We start from the raw sequence: 22,804 nt of genomic DNA on the forward strand, positions 1-22,804 counted from the left end.
GAGAGTTGGTGATAGGGGGGATCCTTGGGGAACTCCACATTCCGGTATCCATGGGGGTGATATGTCCACATTCATTGTTACTTGGTATGATCTAGTGATCAGGAATCCTTTGAACCATTTGAGAACTGTACCTCCTACTCCGAAGTATTCTAGTATATGTAATAGTATTCCATGATTAACCATGTCGAAGGCACTGGACATGTCGAATTGTAGGACATCAATCTAGTCATGTATGTATACATCTACGCCGGAGTCCCTTTCACCGTATGAACATTTCTGTCCCTGTGAAGGGCTCTTGAAATGTTATTTCTTTTGTCAATCAAGAGCCATAAGCATTAGAAAACGGGTAAACTCCTGTGGTCTGAATAGATTCCTGCTAGACATCTATCTATCTCGACACTTATTTATCTAAACATGTATCAAGACATCTATCTAGATATCTAAAATCTATGTAGACATTTATATAGATAACTATGTAGTCTTCTAGACATCTGTGTAGAGAGCTATCATCTATTTTATTTATACCCCACATTTTCCCACCTTTTTGCAGGCTCAATGTGGCTTACAGAGTATGGAAATGAAAACGTCGTTACATGATTTGAAAGAACAAAAAACAGTCAATCATAAGCTGAGGTGAAAGAGGAATTCAGATGGAAAGGTGTTAGGTAAGGTCGTGTGAGAGGTGTTGTAGGTGCCTTATGTAGTTTACGGAATGATATGTTTCATTGAGGGTGACTTTTGTAGGCTCTGTTGAACAGATGTGTTTTCAGAGCTTTGCGATAGCTTGTTAGATTGGTTATGGTTTTCAGGGCCATGGGTAGTGCGTTCCAATATTGTGTGCTTTTGTACGCAAAGGTAGTAGCATACGCCTGTTTGTATTTCATTCCTTTACAGCTGGGGAAGTTCAGGTTGAGGAATTTGCGGGCCGATCTTTTGGCATTCCTGGGCGGTAGGTCCACTAGGTTTAGCATATAGAGTGGGGCACCTGCATTAATGATCTGCATAAATGATCTATATATACATCTGGACATCTATGCAGATATCAAGAAATCTATATAGACATCTATGCAGACTTCTAGACATTTATCTAGCTAGACATCTATGTTGATATCTAGACACTATCTATCTATCTAGATATTTATGTAGACATCTATTTAGACATCTACTGCCCAAGGCTTGTTCAACGTTTGAGTAGTTCTGTCCCTGTGAAAAGCTCCTGAAATGTTATTTCTCTTGTCAATCAAGACACATAAGAATTACAAAATAGGTAAACTCCCATTGTCTGAATACTGGCCTGCCAGACATCTATCAATGTAGACATCTATACGTAGACAGCTAGACATCTATCTATCTCTCTATCTTGACATCTATCAATGTAGACATCTTAAACTCTTTTCCCCTACATCAGTGTTTCCAAAGCCCGGTCCTGGCATGCCCCTTGCCAGTCAGGATTTCAGGATATCCACAATGAATATGCATGAAATACATTTGCATATAATGGAGGTGCTGTATGCAAATCAAGTTCATGCATATTTATTGTAGATATCCTGAAAACCTGATTGGCAAGGGGTACTCCAGGACTAGACTTGGGAAACACTGCCCTAGACCACCAACTCATCTAGGGCCTGAGACTCTGAACTCAACCTATCCAAAGTTGCCAAAGCTACCCAGTTCCTGGAGGAAGATCTTTTGGCCAGTTGTGAGTTTCAATGTAAATCCCAAAGCAGCATAGTATTTGAAGTCCCCGATTCTACCCACTGAAAAATCCCTGGTGCTGGTCCCATAATACAACATGATGGGGGTGGTTTAAATTACTTTCGGGAACTGTCTGAATTGGTTGCTCCACTGCCTCCGGGATCCTCGCACTATCCTGAATAACGATGCACACCAGTCTTGTCGTTTCCCCACTACTCCCTCACTGTCATCTTTTTATTTCTCTCCCCTTCACCTGCGGGTCTCGTGGAAGAATAAACGAGGACGTACAGGAGCAAACAGTGTTGTGTAAAGAATTAGAAATACTTTGGAAGAGAGATGGGACTATCAGAAAGGTGAACATACCTTCCAGGGAGTGTTGCTGCATCGCAGATTAGTAAAGTCGCGCCCATAAATAGACTCCAACACTTGCAGCTCGTTGTGTTGCCGCTGGCCATACGTCTCAGGATCACATTCCGAAAATAAATTATCGGTAACCGCAAGGCAGGCAGCAAAATCCCCATCCCCACCGGACATCTTCCTTGTACGGTCCCGCCCCTCCGCGTAGCAGGTTGCTTTGAGCCAATGCGGAAGAAGGTGACAAACCTCACTGTCATCCACCAATTGCAGCCAGGCTTAGCAATCTTCAGAGTCTGTATTCAGAAGACTGGCAGTGAGAGTCAGGCCTCGTACGGTTTGGAAGACCCTATTCTGCATTAACAATCATTATTTGCCACGAAAGATGCGGTGTTTGAGTGACAGATACGTGGCTCTCTGGATTGTGGCGACCCATGTGGAACCTGTTGCGCACAGCGCTAGCGTGAAGGGTGTTTTTTCCTGATAGAATTTAGCTAGCGTAGTTGCTGTAGGTGGTCTTTTTACTAAAGCTTAGCTCCAGTTATCATCAGCAGGGCCCATAGGAATAAAATGGGCACTGCTGCAGATAACTCGTTCTAAGCTTAGTAAAAGCGCCTCCCACCCCTCCGTGTTTTAAGACCGAAAAAAAGAGAAGGAAAATAGTATCAATAACAGCGCACGGGGGAAAGGAAAGTGGTAAGAAAAATGCTCAAACAAATCCAATGTAATATAGAGGAACTGATTTTTTTTTTTAATGGGACAGATAGAGCAAGGGACATAATCATATTCAAATATATTTTCAGAATTTAACACAGTAATTAATCGTGGGTTTGGGTAAAACGTGAATCCTGTGGACCCCACGGATCTAAACGGCACGGCCTTAAAAATCTTTGCCGGCAGTTCTTGGAGTCCGAGAGTGTGCCCGTCAAAGAACGAGAGCAAATCAGTCCCGGTCCGACGGCCGGCACCGAAACAAGGAGCTTTGATAATAGGAGACGTCATCAGCCGTTAACGGCCTTAAAAAGACACCAGGAAGAGGACGGAGCTTCTGGCACTGCGGATGCTATTGAAAAACGATGGGAAACTTTTGCACTTTCTATTTTATCAAACTTCCCTGGATTGTCATTCTTTCTTGAGTGGATCACGTGTGGCATGTTGTGGGGGAGCAGGGTTGCCAGGTGTAAAATTTTTTTCCAGCCTAAAGGAGCCCAAAATCCAGCCCAAAACCCGCCCAAACTCAAACCCCGCCCCTGACACCCCCGCCGTCATCGGCCCCGCCTCCCCCGTCATCGGCCCCGCCTCCCCGTCACTAACCCCGCCTCCACGTCACTAACCCCGCCCAGAAACGTCATTAACCCCGCCCACCGCGGCCGAAAAAAGCCGGCGAAAAAACCGCCCCGAAGCCAAAAAGGAGCCCAAAAAAACCGCAACCCGCCGCGGGCAAAAATTTCCCGCGGCGGGTTGCGGAAAACCGCCCAATTGGGCGGTAAAACCGCCCACCTGGCAACACTGGGGGAGTCCAGGGATATATATTCATCTGGTTGTGGCAGAGAGGGAGGGGCATAATCGAACGTGGGCGCCCATCTCCAGGGACGGCCCTGAGAAGGGGCGGAGCCAACCATATCAACAAGAAGATGGGCAGCCATCTTTCGTTTCGATAATAGGTCGAGGCCAACCAAATCTCAACATTTAGGTCAACCTTAGAGAGGTGGTCGACCTAAATGTTGAGATCACCGGCCTCTGTTTTTGCCGCTAATGGAAACTGAGGCCAGCCATCTCAAATCCGGCCAAATCCAAGCCATTTGGTCGTGGGAGGAGCCAGCATTTGTAGTGCACTGGTCCCCCTCGCATGCCAGGACACCAACTGGGCACCCTAGGGGGCACTGCAGTGGACTTCATTAATTGCTCCCAGGTACATAGCTCCCTTCCCTTGGGTGCTGAGCCCCCCAAATCCCCCCCCCAAAACCCACTCCCCACAACTATACACCACTACCATAGCGCTTATGGGTGAAGGGGGGCACCTACATGTGGGTACAGTGGGTTTCGGGTGGGTTTTAAAGGGCTCCCATTTACCAGCACAAGTGTAACATGTAGGGGGGGGATGGGCCTGGGTCCGCCTACCTGAAGTGCACTGCACCCACTAAAACTGCTCCAGGGACCTGCATACTGCTGTCATGGAGCTGGGTATGACATTTCAGGCTGGCATAGAGGCTGGCAAAAAAGTGGGGGTTTTTTGGGTGGTAGGGGGGTGGTGACCACTGGGGGAGTACGGGGAGATGATCCCCGATTCCCTCCGGTGGTCATCTGGTCAGTTTGACCATCTTTTTGAGGCTTGGTCCTGAAAATAAAGACCAAGTAAAGTCAGCCAAATGCTCGTCAGGGCCAGCCTTTTTTCCATTATCGGCCGAGGGCACCCATGTGTTAACCATGCCCCCGCCTTCGCTACGCTCCTTTAAACTTTGGCCGCTCCTGCGACGGACTGCAGTTGAGGGCGGCCAAAATCGGCCTTCGATTATGCCAATTTGGCCGCACCTGAGAGAATGGCACCCATCTCCCGATTTGTGTCGGAAGATGAGCGCCCTTCTCGTTCGAAAATAAGCAGGATTATATTCAAAATGCTTTTTTGGCAGTGTTCTCTGCTTTATATAAAATGTTGTATTGTGGTTTGTAGTCCTGCCCTATATGCCTTAATTTTTGCTTATTATGACAGTAAAAGATATTTATATATAAAAAGAATAGCAAACTCATATGACTTCTAATGTGTGGGTTATATTTTTTTTATTTGACAGCTTTTTTAACTTAATTGAAAGCTTGGCATTGGTGCTGTCTGTATTTTGTGCTTCCCCCCCCCCCCCCCCCTAGTGTTTGATAGTGTATAGTAATAAATGGCTAAATCTTAATGATGATATCCCGTTTCTTGATAGGTTCCTCTTAACTGTTGTAATCTTCCTTTGGGAAGCCAGGTGTTATAAAGATGGAATATATTGAAATGAAATGGAAGCAAAATTAAACTCTCCTTTAGTTGTGACACATGGAATCGCATCTTCAGTTCATCTCATTTGTAGTATACATTTTGCGTACACAAATGGATTATTCTGTTTTGAGCATGTTCCTGGAACAAGTAGTTTTATAAATCAAAATATTACAAATAAACATTTCATGCTGATCTCTCATTGGTTTAAACAAAACTCAACCTTATTCCATGGTGTCCCACAGATCAATCCAGAGACTTGTCGTTATGTCCCTCTACCAGCAGATGGAGATAGAGAACTTCAGAGATAGCTATATGTGGTCATGTGCAGCTGGCTTCTCTTTAGTATTCTATCTTTCAGGTGGAGGATCATAACATTGCAGCTCTGGATTGATCTGGCTCCTAGCCCGGCCCACGGGTTTCTATTGAGCCTGGATCGGCGTTGAGGTCCTGGTGCTTGGGATTCTTGTTTGGGGGTATATCTGGTTGTGCCAGGTTTCTCCCCCTGATGACCTCTTGGTTCCCCCGGTCATCAGTACCCTGCTCACCTTGGCCTCGGCTCTTCTTTCCTGCCTCATTAAAAAAAGAAACAGAGCTGGAGATCTCTACTTCGGTCAGCTGAGGTAAGCACTGCTTTGCAGTAAAAAAAAAAAAACAGCGGGAAGAGAACCAAACGGAGGAGCGCTTAACAGCGTTGCAATCTCTGTGTAGGGAAGTCATCTGCTACTGGTTTTGGAGCATGGATGTTGGCGCCGTTGGAAGCCGCAAAGTGCTGCTCCCAGTGTTGAAACCGGAGAGCAGCGACCGGTGGATGTGATGCCTGTGCGCAGCAAAGTGCGCCTGAGGTGGGACTGTCGATTACAGGGAGCCCAGAGTTATCTAACAGCGCTGATAACCCAGTCTTAGTTTTGACAGAATTGTGAAGCGCTCTGCTGCGGGCGCCATTTTTTCGGCTCTACCGCACTCGGCTCCACACTTGGCGGCAGGAGAGGCACAGCCTGATCAACCTTGTGTGGGTTGGATGCCGATCGGGCAAAAGGCCCAGGGCAAGCCTTAGGGGGCCATGAGGTTAAAAGGGAGGCCCCTTTCTCCCCAAAATTTGTGCTTCTTATGCCCCCCCCCCCCCCCCGATTCTAAGAGCGCTTGAGGTATTGAATATTTCCTTGCCTGATTCTGAGGCTCGTCCACCTCACGCCCTCTCTATCATGTCAGGAACCAATAGTCCCGCAAAGTCTTTCCATATCCATGAAGCTATGAAGGTCCTGATCTCGGCGAAATAGGATACACCGGATGTGGGACTGAGGGTGGCGAGGGCGATGGCACGTCTCTACACCCTGCCAGTGTCAGATTTGGAGTCCTTGCGGCTTCTTACCATTGAGTCTTTGATCACTGCAGTGACCAAAAAAGACCACTGTATCAGTGGAGGGTGGGACAGCCCTTAAGGATCCTCAGGAGCACGAGTTGGAGTTAGCCCTCAAAATGCATTCAAGGTGGTGGTGGTGGTAAGTCTGCAGTCATCCATCTGTAGCTCCTACATGGCAAGAGCCTGCCTTTCGTGGGTGCAAAGAGCTTCCTTGGCAGAGGATCTTATTCAGGATCTCCTGGCCCCGGAATTCGGGCTAGCCTACCTGGCGGATCTGCTTGTTACTGGATATGGTTGCACCATTGGGCAATGGATGTGGCCTCAAAAGTCAAGACTGGTGAAGTTGCCCTTCAGAGGAAGCTTTTCTTTGGCAAAGATCGTAAAAGCATTGGGTGACTCTAAGGGTCAGCACTTCAGATCGAAGACCGGATCTTCATCAGGGCCTCCCCGTTCTCGATTCTGGGAAGCAAGACATTACCACCCAGGGTGCATGGGGTCCTTTCAGAGGGCTAGGTTCCAGCAGAAGATGCAGTCCTTTTGGAGCGAGTGCCGGCCCTCTGCCTCTGTCCGCAGTGATGGGGCCCTGGCTCATTCCTTTCCAGTGGTAGGGGGTCGGCTGTCCCATTTTCTGGGGGAATGGGCCAGGGTAACTTCAGATGAATGGGTCTTGGAGGTAATACGAGACAGGTAAACAAGCTACAGTTTGTCTGGCCCTTGTCAGATTTTTTTCTGGAATCTTCATGCAAAGCAGTGACCAAGGTAGCAGCAGTACAAGAGACACTGGTGGAATTGCTGCACCTAGGGGCATTGCAGCCCATAACCTGGAGGAGTGTGGCCGAGGTCATTACTCCATTTACTTTGTGGTACATCAGACTCTTATATTTTGCTTTTGGGATGACTTATACTGTGCCAAAAACTGAAAATTCTCATCTCTTTTTTTTAATATTCTGTTTTAAAAAGAGGCCATTGTAATCTATCCATCCTAAAAGTTTTGTTTTGTGTCTGTACATGAGGAACTGTGATACTGCATTAATAAGTGTGTGTGTGTGGGGGGGGGGTCCTAGTTATGCATTCAAAGGTTATATAATCCTTTCAAGAAAGCCAGTTAGTTTTTCCATTTATTAGTGGGACATAACCACAAATCCATTGCATGATTGCATTTACAATATGGTTAGTCTGGAGCCCAGGTAAAGAACAGGTTATTTTGAGTTAGTCTTCACTGGATTGAACTTCCCTTCCTTGTGTCATCACTATCCAGTTGGATAGGCAGTGTCTTAAAATGTGGAGGATAAAATATGTACTTTTTTTTCCAATTTAAATTTGTGTCCCACATTATCCCATGCACACTCTGGCTCAATGTGGCTTAAACTGGAAAATATTCCCTCTTTTTTTTCCACCATTAAGTGATGTATCCTGCACTTTCTAATACTATTAGTGATGGACCCTCATGGTTCCAGGACTGATTCCTACTGGAGTATGTGTGTGTGTGTGTGTATATATATATATATATATATATATATATATATATATATATATATATATATATATATATATATATATATATATATATATATACTCACGTGGATGCAGTACTGATTCCTACCAGAGAGAGAGCTCCACAGATACAGATATATATATATATAAAGCAATTGCATTCCATAAGTGATGGACCATCATGGATCCAGTACCAATTCCTACCAGAGACAGAGATGGTTATTGATATATCGTGGCTATCTATCTATATATATACACATAATTTGCATACCAGATTACTAGAAGTGATGGATCTGCGATGATTCATACTGAGGAGAGAGAGTTTCAGATAGATGTAAAAGAAATGTAGATAAGATAGATACATATACGAATGACTGTGTGGTTTTGTACAAATACTTAGGACATACTTTGCAAGTCAGGGTTAACACATACTCCCCAAAACCATGTATGACCTACATTTTCATATATTGCCTAATGTATGAAATTTGAAATCATACATATAAGTAAGCAATATCCTGTTAAACTTGCTGCCAAAGTGTGCATTGAACCTATATATATATATATTTTTTTTTTTTAAAGAAGAGACAAACACTACATTTTTTTTAAATTTATCCTGCAAAGCACAACAGTTATACATTGCAGTGTTTTTTTTGAATGTAGAGATACGGAAACCGAAAATGTTGCAGCAATAGATAGAACATTACTAGGTATAAGAAGTACAAACATGCTTCTTTTTTATACCTTATACCTTCTTTTTTTTATACCATATACACGTTAAAAATAACTGCTTTAGGCTTTGTGGAAAAGTGCAAGTTATAACAAACTAATTGTAACATCAAAGGAAATCTATACAACAAATCCTGCATTTACAGGTGCTTTGATACAATAAAAAGGATTGAGTAAAAAAATAAATAGTATTCAATGTATTTCATTCATCCTTTGGAAATTATAACAACCGTGCAACAAGACAACAATGCTACGAGCATCATGCATCACAGAAGAGTACTACTGTCTATTGGCAGAAAATTCCCCTCCTGCCATCAAATATTTTCATTGATAATATTGAAAATCAGTTTGGGGGGGGGAGCATGGAAGCCTAGGAAAATGTGCCAAAAGCAGTGTGAAAAAATATAACTCCATATAGCAGCAGAGGTACTTCTTTAACACTATCCCTGATGTGCCATGCTTCATTTATCTCCATTTCATAATCATTGAATCACAGGAGCAATAGAGAAAACTTAAATAATTCACAAAGAGGGGCATTTTCGATAGAACGTCTAAATCAGAATTTGGATGTTTTACAAAAATTTCCAATTTCTGAACAGGAAAAAAGTCATTTTCGAAAAAGATAGACGTCTATCCTTTGTGTTCGAAAATACTATGGATGTCTTGTGATTTGGACTTTTTTTTGGTCCATATTCGAACAAAAAACATCCAAAACAGAGGAGGAGTGGCTTAATGGTTAGTGCAGTGGGCTTTAATCCTGTCAACATGGGTTCAATTCCCACTGCTGCTCCTTGTAACTTTGGGCAAGTCAAATGCACAAGGGGCATTTTTGATATGGCATGTAAGTCTGAATTTGGGCGGTTTTTGTAAAACATCCAAAATCAGAACAGGAAAGGTCATTTTCTACAAAAAAAAGTATTTTCCTTTTGAAAATACTGTTTGGAAAAACATTTTGTGTTTGGACGTTTTATTGTTTGGTCCATTTTCAAACAAAAAACGTCCAAATGCAAAACGTACAAAATATACAAGAAAATCTACAATAGAGTGAAACCATTCACATGTTCTGTGGTAAAATCTTTGGTTGTAATGTAAATCTCAAAGTGCATCAGAAAGTCCACACGGAAGAGAAACCATTTGCATGTATAGAGTCTGGTAAAAGCTTTGGTCAGAAGTAAACCTCACAATGCACTGGAGAATACAGGAGTGAAACCATTTACATGTACTGAGTGTGGTTAAAGCTTTGGTTGGAAAGAAAGCTTCACACAGCATTTGCATGCACTGAGGAGGTAAAAGCTTCAGTTGTATTGGGACAGATAATTAGGAAATGTACACTCTTGCTATGAAGTGTAGAAAAATAGCACTCTGGTATTTAGATATATATGAGACCTCTTTTTTTTATCTATAGATCTGAATTCAAAGCCCAAATCTACTGATAAACAATAGACAAAAGGCACAGATGTTATAAAAAAAAAATAGAAAGCTTGGCATCAGGTAGAATAGTGGAAAAGTGACATCCCAGGAAAGCAATAGGACATCCTTGGCACTGCAGTGGACTTTATAAAATGCTCCCAGGTACACACCTCACCACTGCTCCTTTACCTTGTCTGCTGAGCCCCCCCCCCCCCCCCAAAGTCCAACCAAAACCCACTACCCCCAACTGCACACCACTACCATAGCCCTTACAGGTGAAGGGAGCATCAATATGTGGGTACAGTGGGTTTCGGAGGACTCGCAGTTTCCTCCACAAGTGTAACAGGTAAGGAGAGGTAGAAGCTTGGGTCCACCTGTCTGCAGTGCACTGCACCACTACAGACTACTCCAGGGACCTGCTGCTATTCTAATGGATCTGAGTTAGTAATATTTTAATCACATTTTTGGGGGTTGGGAGGGGGTTAGTGACCACTGGGGGAGTGGAGGAGTAGCCCAGTGGCTAGTGCAGTGGACCTTGATCCTGGGGCAGTGGGTTAAAAAACAGGTCTAGCTCATATAGCTCAAAACATTTTTTGTTTTGTTCCATTATGGTTGAAAAACATCGGAATACCCAAGTCCCATCTTGAACACACCCCCTTGAGATTTAGACGTCTTTCTGATGGACAGAGAAAAACATCTAAAAAGAGGTTTTGAAAATACTGAGTAGGATGTTTCTGTGAGATAAACGTCCGAATGCAGACTTGTCACTTTTTGGACATTTTTCTCTTTTGAAAATGAGCCCCAAAGTCAAGCAAAAGAAACGTAGACATGGGGTCACCTACTATTTCAGTAACCTATGATATATATGTACATTAAAAGGATCCAAAGCATTAAAAGAACAAACAATGAATGGATTGCATAATAAACATGCAGGTGATGGGTTAGGCATTATCCATTCAATAAACAAAATCTTTTCCACACCTAACCATCAACCATTTCCACACCTAAAAACCTGATAATTGAAAGTCAGGCTTGTACTCCAGGGGAGCCACTGATGTGATTGTTTCCCATCTGAGAATAGCACCAAACTAACTCGTAGTGTGTGCAGCCTCAGTGATAAAGGAAATGCTACAACCCCCAGAAATGTTTATCAAAGCAAATGGCTTATTTTCTTGTAATCAATAATGTTTATGTCTGTTACTAAAAACCAGAACAATAACAATGCAACTAATCAAAAATACACCCGATATAGGACATTATAAATTGTATAAATGTTTTCAGAAAGGCTGCAAGATATAACAAATAACCAATTCTGTACATATGGGAACCAAGAGTAACAGAGACAAACTGAGAGCTAAAAGGGGAGATATTTTTTTTGTTACATTTGTACCCTGTGCTTTCCCACTCATGGCAGGCTCAATGTGGCTTACATGAGGCAATGGAGGGTTAAGTGACTTGCCCAGAGTCACAAGGAGCTGCCTGTGCCTGAAGTGGGAATTGAACTCAGTTCCCCAGGACCAAAGTCCACCACCCTAACTACTAGGCCACTCCTCCATATTCTAAATCAAGCTTGTCCAACCTATGGCCCTTGGGTCAGAATGTGGCCCACCAAGTAGTTTTTTGTGGCCCTCGGAAACTTGGCAGTTTTTTTGGTGCTTGCATCAGGATCCCTGTGTCCTCACCATAACTCTGCTTTCTTTAAGTCTGAGCCATATAGTACTGGAAGTTCGGCTAGGTCTTGCAGTTTCAAGCTTGCAGAGAGCCATGTTGTGGTGGAGAAGCAGGAATCCTGCTGCTTCTTCTGCAGCTGAAGTCAGGTGAGTGCAAAGAGGCTAGGTGAAGATTTTTTTTTGGGGGGGGGGGTAAATGAGAGAGAGAGAGAGAGACTGGATGAAGACTGGGGAAGGGGGACAACACCATAATTGGACAAAACCATAATTGGACCAAATTACAAGGACACACACAAACTCTTCTAACTAGCGAACAAATTGCTACACACCATACCGGTCACTTCTAACAGTACAGATGCACCAACAGCAGACAGCTTTGCGAAACACTTCAATGAGAAAATCGTAAAACTACGACTTCAGATACCTATCAGCACCACCGACTAAGTTACAATCCTCGACTGTCTAGACCCAGACCATGGCGTATACCCAGCGGACAGAACCTGGACAAACTTCGAGACACTATCAGAAGGCATCGTCTCCCAAACGCTCAAAAGATTTGCTAAATCTCACTGTAAATTAGACATATGTCCCAACAACCTTATAACATTTGCCCCTCAACAATTTATAACAGACCTCACGGATCATCTGAACTATATGCTAGAAAATGGTCTCTTCCCAAAGGAGAAAGGAAATATTCTACTCACCCCCATACCCAAAGACACAAAGAAAAATGCTAGCGAAATAACTAACTACAGACCAGTAGCATCTATCCCCCTAATAACCAAACTAACGGAGGGAATGGTAACCAAACAACTTACTGACTATTTAAATAAGTTCTCAATACTCCATGATTCCCAATCAGGATTTCGTTCTAACCACAGCACTGAAACAGTACTAGTTACTCTCATGTCCAAATTTAGACAATTGATCGCAACTGGCAAAAACATACTATTTCTACAGTTTGACTTGTCCAGCGCTTTCAATATGGTTGATCACAGTATTCTACTACATCTCCTTGAATACTTTGGAATTGGAGGCAACGTTCTTAACTGGTTCAAGGGATTCCTAACCACAAGATCTTACCAAGTGACAACTAAATCGACTACATCTGCCACATGGACACCTGAATGTGGAGTTCCACAGGGATCCCCCCTCTCACTGACTCTATTCAACTTAATCATGATACCCTTGGCTAAACTACTAACCAACCAACACCTCAACCCATACATATACGCAGATGACGTAACGATCTACATCCCATTCAAACAAGATATACAGGAAATCTCCAGCGATATTAACCAAAGTCTTTACATCATGCAATCATGGGCGGATGCATTCAAGCTGAAACTTAATGCAGAAAAAACCCAATGCTTAATACTTACCTCTCAACACAATACGAGTAAATTCACCACCATAAACACACCAAACTTGACACTCCCTATCTCGGACACCCTAAAAATTCTTGGAGTGACTATCGATCGTCATCTTACACTAGAGAGTCATACGAAAAACACAACCAAGAAGATGTTCCACTCAATGTGGAAATTAAAATGAGTAAAACATTTCTTCCCAATGACAATCTTCCACAACCTGGTACAATCAATGGTGCTCAGTCACCTGTAATGCACTCTACGCTGGATGTAAAGAGCAGACAATCAAGAAACTTCACAGCCCAAAACACAGCAGCCAGACTTATATTCGGAAAAGCAAAATATGAAAGTGCCAAACCACTACGAGAAACGTTACACTGGCTCCCACTCAAAGAACGCATCACGTTCAAGATCTGTACCCTAGTTCATAAAATCATCCATGGAGATGCTCCAGCCTATATGTCAGACCTGATAGACTTACCGACTAGGAATGCCAAAAGATCAGCCCGCACATTCCTTAACCTACATCTCCCAAGCTGCAAAGATCTAAAATACAAACTTATGCACGCAGCAAACTTTACCTACTTGAGTGCCAAGCTATGGAACGCACTGCCACACAACCTGAGAAAGATCTTCGAACTAACAAACTTTCGAATATCATTGAAGACCCATCTTTTTAATAAGGCATACTACACAGAACAACAAACATAAATACATGCATCTCCTATACCTTTACACAGAACTATTTTATAAGATCTGCTTGTTTTAAACTTCTACTATGTTATTCTAAATCTCTATGTAATAATGTGTAATTATTTTTATAATATCTACTTGCTTTAAACTTCTACCATGTTACTCAAAACCTCTATGTAATAATAACTGATTACGTTCTAATCTAGTACCACCAAGCACAATACATTGTAAGCCACATTGAGCCTGCAAAAAGGTGGGAAAATGTGGGATACAAATGCAATAAATAAAATAAAATAAATTTCACAAAACGTGGCAAAAGAGGATGGTGCATGTTTTTATCCTCTGAATTTCTGGCTCCAGATAGAAAAAGTTGTACAAGCCTGCTGTAAATGCTAGAGGTAGAGGATCAGGAAGGGAAGCACAATCCACCAAACACTGCAGGTAGATATAATAAATGATATACTCTGTTGGAAAAATTGTATGCAAGCCATAACAGTTTAACCTGTCAACATGCTAATTTAAGCGCTGTAGAAGCCTGGAAAAGAGGGGCTCAAAAAGAGAGTATATCTAGTCTTTGTGAATCTGATTAATCTTTCCATTCTAGCAATTATCCAAAACCAGGATCACTTGGTGTGTAAAACAATGTCTTTCTATTTCTCTGCCATGCAGAACTTGGCAATAAGTAGCAAGCCAATGCTTTTCCTAACACCTGTATATCTTTAACAGAAAAGTGATCCCTCTGGAAGATGTATTCCACAGATGTACAAATTTTATTTATTTTTCCTAAAAATCATAAGGTGGAGAACACCTCTCGATCTTTAGCATACGAAAAAATGGGTGGCAGTAATTGCTTCCTTCAAAATGGTTGCAAGGCAGGTGTGGACTTATTGTGCAGCATTCTTCCTTTTTCTCTCTGTGGTAAAAGGGGCCTCAGAGCCCAACAAAAACGGGCACTGCTGCCACCAGCAGGGCCCTTTCAACCGCAGCTTTGTAAAGGACCCCATGGTTTGATGTTATTCCCCTTGGTACACATAAGATTTTTTTTTCAAAGTACTCCCATTTTTATTTTTGAGACTTGGATTGTTTCCAAAATATATAAGTTTAAAGCAAAATGTTTTACACATCTTTGAGAACCTACAGGGCAAAGGAAAGGTATTTATTCTCCTCCTCCTAACATAAAACCTAATTAATAAATATCATTGAAGTTGGGGATTATCAACAAAATTTATTATGCATGTTCTGCTGCTGTAAAATATACAATTGGTTCCTTTTTTGACAGCTTACCTCTCCCTTCAACCTTCACTCTGCAAGATTGTGGACAATTATCACCAGAGCTGGGTAGTAACAAAGTACTTTTGTACTTAGTAACAAAGCAGTGGCATAGCCAGAAGGCAATTTTTGGGTGGGACAACAGGTTGGATGGATGGGCACCTGATATGCCCTGCCCACGCCCCTACTCCTGCCGCACACCTACCCCACTCCCAATAACTTACAAATCTGTGAGTGAATAACTAATTCAAATAGGCACAGTTTTCAGGCTCTCTTAAAAGTAGCTAAAGCCCCAGGAGAAAAAAAAAACCCACCCACACACACAACACACGATAAGCCAAAATAAGTCACCATAATAAAATACAATGCTGCCTCATTATTCTCCAGTAACAAGTCACTTTTCCTTTGCAGCTGTTTTCAGCAAAAACATAAAGGTAACCATACTGGGTCAGAGTTGCCATCCTGGATGCAGAAAGTGTAAAACAAATAAAACACAAACCCCCACCACCAGCAAAACTAAAACAAATCAACTTTTACTTGTAGAAAGGTTTGCTTTTTTCGTTCCTCGGCAGCGCTGCAATTCACACAGGCACTCCACTCCCCTTTGCTGCATCTATACGGCCCTCTCTGGTGCACTTCCTGTTTATGCAGGGCCAGATGGAAGCGGTGGGGGGAGCGGAGCTGCCTGTGTGAATGGCAGCAGAGCACTGCTGGCGAAAGGCGAAAAAAACACCCCCTCCTCTGTATGAAAAAAATATTTTTAATAATAATCCACGACTCACACAACAAGGGTGTACCTACGAAAACAACCAAAATACAGAAGAACACCTAGGAAAAGGCAGCATCTTAAATGTTGCAGTGAGCACTAGAACATCAAAACACCAATTGTAAAACAACACAAGACATTAGTAAAAATGATCCTGCCAACACAAAACCATGTCCAGATACATCCTCACCAAGTATAGAATAAGTAACCACAAACTAAAAACAGAAATATGTAGGCAAAAGTTAAACTGAACCCCCAATAAGTCAGATGCAACACCACAGAAACAGTGATGCATGTCCCCTAGTACTGTGCAATATAAAGATAGCTCATGTAAATGTGAAAAAACTGACAAATACCAATCACCACTTTACAAATTAACAAACAGAAATAAAACAAAAAAATGGAAAATAAGATGATACCATGATATTGGACTAATACATTTTTCAATTAGCTTTCAGAGGCCAAAACCTCCTTCCTCAGGTCAGTACAGTGTACTGCTGTTATGTTATCCTGTCCTGATCTGAGGATGGGTTTTTGGTCTGAAAGTTAGTCAATAATGTATTAAAGTAGTCTAATAGAAAGATCACCTTATTTTCATTTTCTATTTATCACCACAACTGTAATACTACTTTATCCTAAAGCAAAAAATAAAATATAATAATAATAAATCTTTTTTCTACCTTTGTTGTCTCTGGTTTCTGCTTTCCTCATCTTCTCTTCACTCTCTCCCTTCTATCCAGAATCTGCTCCCTCGCTTCTATCCAGCATTTGACCACTTTCTCTGCCCCTTCCACCCAGCGTCTACCCTCTTTCTCGCTCCCTTCCATACAGCGTCTGCCCTCTTTCTTTCTTTCTCCCTTCCATCCAGCGTTTGCCTGCTTTCTCTGACCCGTCCATCCACTGTTGCCCTCTCTTCTATCCTGTGTCTGCCATATCCCCCTTTCCACGTGGTGTCTGCCTGCTTTCTCTGCCCTTTCCATCCACTGCCTGCCCTTTCTTTCAGCCTGTGCCCCCTCTCCTTTTTACATGATGCACTCCAGCATCTCCCCCTCTCTCCATCTTTATCTCTCCTCTCCCCATCCATCTTCTGCTTTCCAGTATCTCCTGAATATTTTACTTTTCTCCTTCCCCTGTGGTCTGGTATCACTTTCCCTCCTCTTTCCACCCTTATTTCCCCTTCCCCTGAGGTCTGGGATCGCTCTCTGCCTCTCCACCCCCTCGGTTTGGCATTGCTTTTCCTTCTCTCTCCACCCTCCTTTTCCATTCCCCTGAGGTCTGGCATTGCTCTTCCTCTTCTTTCCACCCCTTCTTCCCCTTCAAACTCGCCAGGTGATCTTCCTCCTCTCTTCACTCCCCCGTATCCTTTCCGTGCAGTCAGGTTGACTTGGCATCGCGCTTCTACCTCGGCTCTCTCCACCCCTATCGCGCTCTGCAGACCTCCAAGCTTTCCAGGCCCATCGGCAGCATCAGCAATGTAAAAGCTGCCTTTAGCCTGCCTCGGAAGTGTTCTCTGTACAGCTTCCGGGGTTGGCCAAAGGCAGCGCTTGTATTGCTGAGGTACACTCCCGAAGGTCTGGTAGTTAAAGGCCTGCAGAGCGAGGAGCGAGAGCAGAGCGGGGCGGGCGGGCGAAGGTGGAGCGAAAAGGGAGAACGATACATCCCACTAGTTGGAGGGAGGGGACGCCCGCCGGAACGGAACCTCCATTGCCGCACCAGCACTGAGGGATGTTGGGTGGGTGGGCCCAGGCCCATCCAGGCCCACCCGTGGCTACGCCCCTGTAACAAAGTACAAATTTGGAAAGTATTTACACAGTCCTATCTTTTCTTTCTGCGCTAGGTTGGGTGGTGAATTACAGCAAAAGTCATCTCACCCAGTTTGTGAATGTGTTTCAGTACCCGGGCGGGGAAGGTTTTCCTGTCTCGGCATCGTCAGCTCAAGTTCAAACAGCAAATTCTCAAGCTTCTCTCTCTTCCCTGCCCGTGGGCATGGGATTATGCTCAGGTTCTCAGTTCTATGGTGACAACTTTGGATGTTCTGCCTTGGGTGACGTTCCACATGCAGCCCTCTACAGTTGTCCCTGTTGAGCTGGTGGTCTCAGGGACTTACGATCAACTGGTGCTGTGGATGCCTCAAGCCAGATGGAGTCTGACTTGGTGGCTTCTCCCTGTGCACATTCAGGGTTGCCCTTACAAACTCACAGTTGGTGTGTTCTCACCTGCGATGCCAACCTCTTCAGATGCCTTTTTCAGTGCCTCAGGGCCGCTGGTTGAGAGTGGAGGCTTTCTGGTCCATCAACAGATTGGCTGTCTGGAAAGCTCTACTAGCCTTTGTGCCTCTTCTTCAAGGGAGGCCGGTGCACGTGCTCTTGGACAATGTCACAGCCGTATCTTACATCAACAGACCTGATAATTTTCTTTCCTTTAGTCCCAAATAATCAGTCCAGAACTCATCCTTCTGTGATAGTTTTGGTTTTTCCAGGTTCTATGTAATTTCGGGAATTTGTATTGTTCTAGTTCCATTTTTTCTAAGGCATGAGTTTTGCCCTTTATTTCATAATTCTTTTTCTATCTAGAGGCTGGAGTTTTTTCCTCTGGAAGTCACACTCTTTCACTGCTTTGTTATTGAATACTGGCTTGTTTGCTAAGTGCAGGAGCTTATGAGGCACAATTTGTTAGATTTCTTTATCTCCACCTGCTGGTGGATGGTCACAACCCATTTGACTGGACTAATCCTTTGGGACTAAAGGAAAGAAAACTATCAGGTAATTAACTAATTTTTCCATTTGAATGTTCTAATGCATTTCTGTTCAGTTGTATCATTTGTATTGTGCAGACATCATATCATATCTATGTTACATAAATGTGCCTTCTGTGCTGCCTATTCTGATGTATCATTTGCACTCTGTTGACACTTATTTTTATTATATGACTGTTTTACTATTCTGTTTAGCTGTGTATATTTCCAATGCTATATGTTAATATCTATGCGTAATTAAACTCTGGAATTCGTTGCCGGAGAACGTGGTGACTTGGGAAAAATCCACAATTCCAGGAATAACGTGTAGAATGTTTGTACGTTTGGGAAGCTCGCCAGGTGCCCTTGGCCTGGATTGGCCACTGTAATGGACAGGATGCTGGGCTTGATGGACCCTTGGTCTTTTCCCAGTGTGGCATTATTTATGTACATATGCATTTGGATTTTGCTCACACCTTTTCTGTAGTAGCTCAAGGTGAGTTAAATTCAGGTACACTAGGTATTTCTCTGTCCTTGGAGGGCTGGTAACAAAATTGTAAGTTTTATGTGAAGGTATACACCGCTGTTGCGTTCTCGAGGGCCTTGGCATTCTGTCAGGTCCTCGAGGCAGGCCTGCAGTTCGTGAGCCCTTGAGCCACTGCCGAGGAGCGGCAGCGGCAGGCAAGACCACCTCGGGACTGGAAACACAGAAGAACAGTACTGGAACTCTGGACTGGAGTAGTACAAGGCAAGCAACTAGAACAGATGAGACAGGAACAGCTTCACCTGCACCTAGCCACCGTTCCTCCGGAGTTGAGCTCCGAAGTGCAGGCGGCTGGCAGGACTTGCAGGATAAGGCAGGAACTGAAGATCCAGAGGACCCACCCTGGGTCTAGGATACACGAGGGCAACAGGGCACGGAACTAGACTCAGACAGTGTGCTGCTGCACAGCCACTAGCAAGACCCAGAAGACAGACCAAGGAACACAAGGCGTACAGAAGCAAGCAGGAGCAAGGACTAGGGCAGCAACACACTAGGCAGAACGGGGATCCGGGAATACCCACAGGGTACACCCTCTAGCTAGGTGGAGACAGGATACAGGAAATCACCCAGGAAAACACACTAGCCAGACAGATACAGGATTCAGGATATACCCTCAGGATATACAAGCAGGGAAGGCACACAGGCTAGGCAAGGCAGGGTTCAGGGTAAAGACAGCAAACCAGGAATAACAGGCCAAGAGTCTTGGGCAGGCAGCACAGCAAACAGAGTAACCAGGAAGAACAGGCCAAGGGTCTGAAGCCAAAGCCGTTCCACACACTGACTGGGGAACCCATAAAGGCTGAGGCTTCGCATACAGACAGAGAACAAACCCGGAGAAAGGCTTCACCCCAACCCAGGGTAAGCCAGGAACAGAGGCTTCACCCCAACACAGGGTAAGCCTGGAGCAGAGGCTTCACCCCAAACACAGGGTAAGCCAGGAACAGAGGCTTCACCCCAAACACAGGGTAAGCCAGGAACAGAGGCTTCACCCCAAACACAGGGTAAGCCAGGAAGAACCCGCAGTCCACAGACAGACAGTGGCAGGGAAGACCCCCCACGGAAGGACAACAGAGACACAGAAAGAAACTGGGCAGGAACCCAGAGAGGGGCTAAGCAGTAGTGCAGCAGACACTTACTAACCTGACCTGGCCTAAGAGCATAACACTTATGCAAAGGCCCTGACTGCAAGCACAGCACTTCCTTATGAAGGCTCTCACTGATGAGTCACCAGCAACAGGACAGAAGCAGGAAGTACACTGACCCCAAAGAGAGGCTTGACACACATAGGAAGTGAGCCCACAGGAAAGACAAGCAGGAGCCATCTTGGAAGCTGACACAGAGCCGGTGGCAGCCATCTTAGATGCTGGCTCCCTAGAGAGGCATAGCCCACACAGGTGAGGTCTAGTGAAGCAATCAGGCCAGAGACTAGAGACAAGACAAACACAAACACAGACAGAAGCCAGCAGAGCTGCTGACCCCCAGAAAGAAGGTAAGGCTGAGAGTGGTCACGGCCATAGACGTGACAACCGCCTTGGGTGAATCTCTTCATAAAGTATGTTAATAAATCCCAATAAATAAATATATTTGGTAGGCTTGCCTGAAAACAATAAACAAAAACCAACCATTCAGTATCTGAGCAATGTAGAAGAAGCTGACTAACTAGCTTATGCCCTCTGTGGCCCCCAACATTGTCTGGAAGCTTGCAGTGACCAAGAAGGGGAGGGCTATGCCTTCAGTTGCAATGACATGGTGTGTCCTCTCCAAACAGCAGGCTAGAGCTGAGCTTCTAGCTGATGGCATAGGGGGAGAATGGTCTTTTCACTAAAACTAAACTTGCATATGTATTGTTCCTCGGAAAAGTCTAGAAACGGGGGTTCTGGGCCTATAGACCAGGGGTGTCAAAGTACAATTGTGGAGAACTGCAAACCATTCAGGTTTTCAAGACTCCTATAATAAATATTCATGAGATATATTTGCAAACAATGGGAGTGATGCATGCAAATATATCTCATGAATATTCATTAGGGATATCCTGAAAAACCTGACTGGCTTGCAGTCCTCCATGATTGCACTCCCACATGCCTGCTGTAGAATCTGCACAGGCACCTCCCTATCCTGTTGCCCCTCCTTCCTCTGAGCCAGAACATACATGAACCACTAGTACATGTCACTCATTGTGGTGTACCAAGTGCATACCAACACCACCATATCTTCCACTGTTATCATAATCATATGGACAAGCACACAGAGGAAGGGTAGGGAGATAAGCAACAGGTGGTCAGAGAAGTGGAGAAGTAGCATAGTGTAACGATAGAGCAGCAAATTGACAGCTAGGGAAGCTAGGTTCAAACCTACTACTGCTCCTTTTGACCTCGGGACATACAAGAGCTGTTTACACAGCAGTTTAAAAAAAGAAAGCATTTTATTTATACATGAAAGGACTGGATGCAGCAAACCTGGTCCGATATATCCCTCATCATTTTTGCATGCACCTGAAGCCATGAGACATGGACAGTTTGGCCATGCAAGCTAGGTGTCTCACACATCATGTTTATCCATTCCTACCCTAGCTGACATAATATTTAACCATCTCTCTGACCTCATGTGCACCTTGCTTTAAATTAGTCACCTTATTTTCTCTTACTGTCTTACCTAGCTATATGTTCCATCTTTGCTTTACCCTTCACTGCCAATTAAAATGTTCTATTGTTCTATTACGTATTGTGTTGACATTGTAAGTAGTATACTATGCCATACTTTGTATTATTTGAATATTTTACTGTTGTAATTGTCTATTGCTCATGTTTGATTTATTCTTACTGTACACCGCCTTGAATTCTTTCAAAAGGCAGTTAAATAAATCCTGATCCTAATAATAAATTTAATCCTCCCTTGTCTCAGGTACAAAATTAGATTGTATGTCTCCTGTGGACTGGGAAATACCTACTGTACCTGATGTAGCTTGCTTTGAAATACTATAAAAAAGGTGTGAGCTAAATCCAAATAAAGTATTCACAGAGCAAAAACAGATGGGCAGACAGCAGAAGTACTATTACAGTAAAAAGGAGGGTGAGAGGAAGACGAGAACAAATATGAAGGACAAGACTGACTGGCCACTAACACTGAAGCAAATCTGTAGCTCCAACAAGTAATCTATGCCCTGGATCCGAAAAGCCAAGCTGTTCCAGTGTTATTTATAGCAAGTTTAACACACATGGCTGATGATATAGATGTATGCTTGAGTGGTATTGACTGCACATATGTGTCCTATCCAGTACACATTCCATCCCCTCCCAGAACATACCTCTTTTATAGGTGCCCTTAGCAAAGGAAAAAAACTGCAGTTGCCAAAAGTACCATACGTTATCCAGACAGAAAGAAAACAAATTTAATTTACATCAACATCTGAAAAAGACATAACATGCTCATATCAGGGCTATTATTGGATAAACAGAATACTCTTAATGCTATTCTGCATTTCATCTGGGATATCAAATGCAGATGTTAATACAATTTTTTCCTTTTTATCTAAAAAACATTTAATTTGGATAATGTGTGTTTTTCCCCTGTGGTTTAGTTCATTTTTGATTGTGTACTTCATTTTTTGATCCTTTATAGGTGTTGACATTTCCACATTTCTCCCAATGTATGAGCATATCATTCCCGTTTATAAAATGGTGTGCAATGCATAGTCCTCTAAATACAGGCATCCATGCCATTTCTATAGGCATATTTGATAAACAAC

The 22,804-nt window shown here is 43.5% G+C and overlaps 1 protein-coding gene across 1 annotated transcript in view; it reads right to left on the minus strand.

The window, feature by feature from the left end:
* EIF2AK4 (eukaryotic translation initiation factor 2 alpha kinase 4) overlaps window positions 1–2,229 on the minus strand; it is a 285,849-nt gene extending 283,620 nt beyond the window's left edge. Inside the window, exon 1 of the mRNA XM_030213680.1 lies at window positions 2,059–2,229. Coding sequence (XP_030069540.1) covers window positions 2,059–2,229 — 171 coding nt within the window. The remainder of the gene's footprint in view (window positions 1–2,058) is intronic.
* Window positions 2,230–22,804: the final 20,575 nt, after the last annotated feature.

The sequence above is a fragment of the Microcaecilia unicolor genome, chromosome 9 (assembly GCF_901765095.1).
Source record: "Microcaecilia unicolor chromosome 9, aMicUni1.1, whole genome shotgun sequence".
Classification (NCBI taxonomy): domain Eukaryota; kingdom Metazoa; phylum Chordata; class Amphibia; order Gymnophiona; family Siphonopidae; genus Microcaecilia; species Microcaecilia unicolor.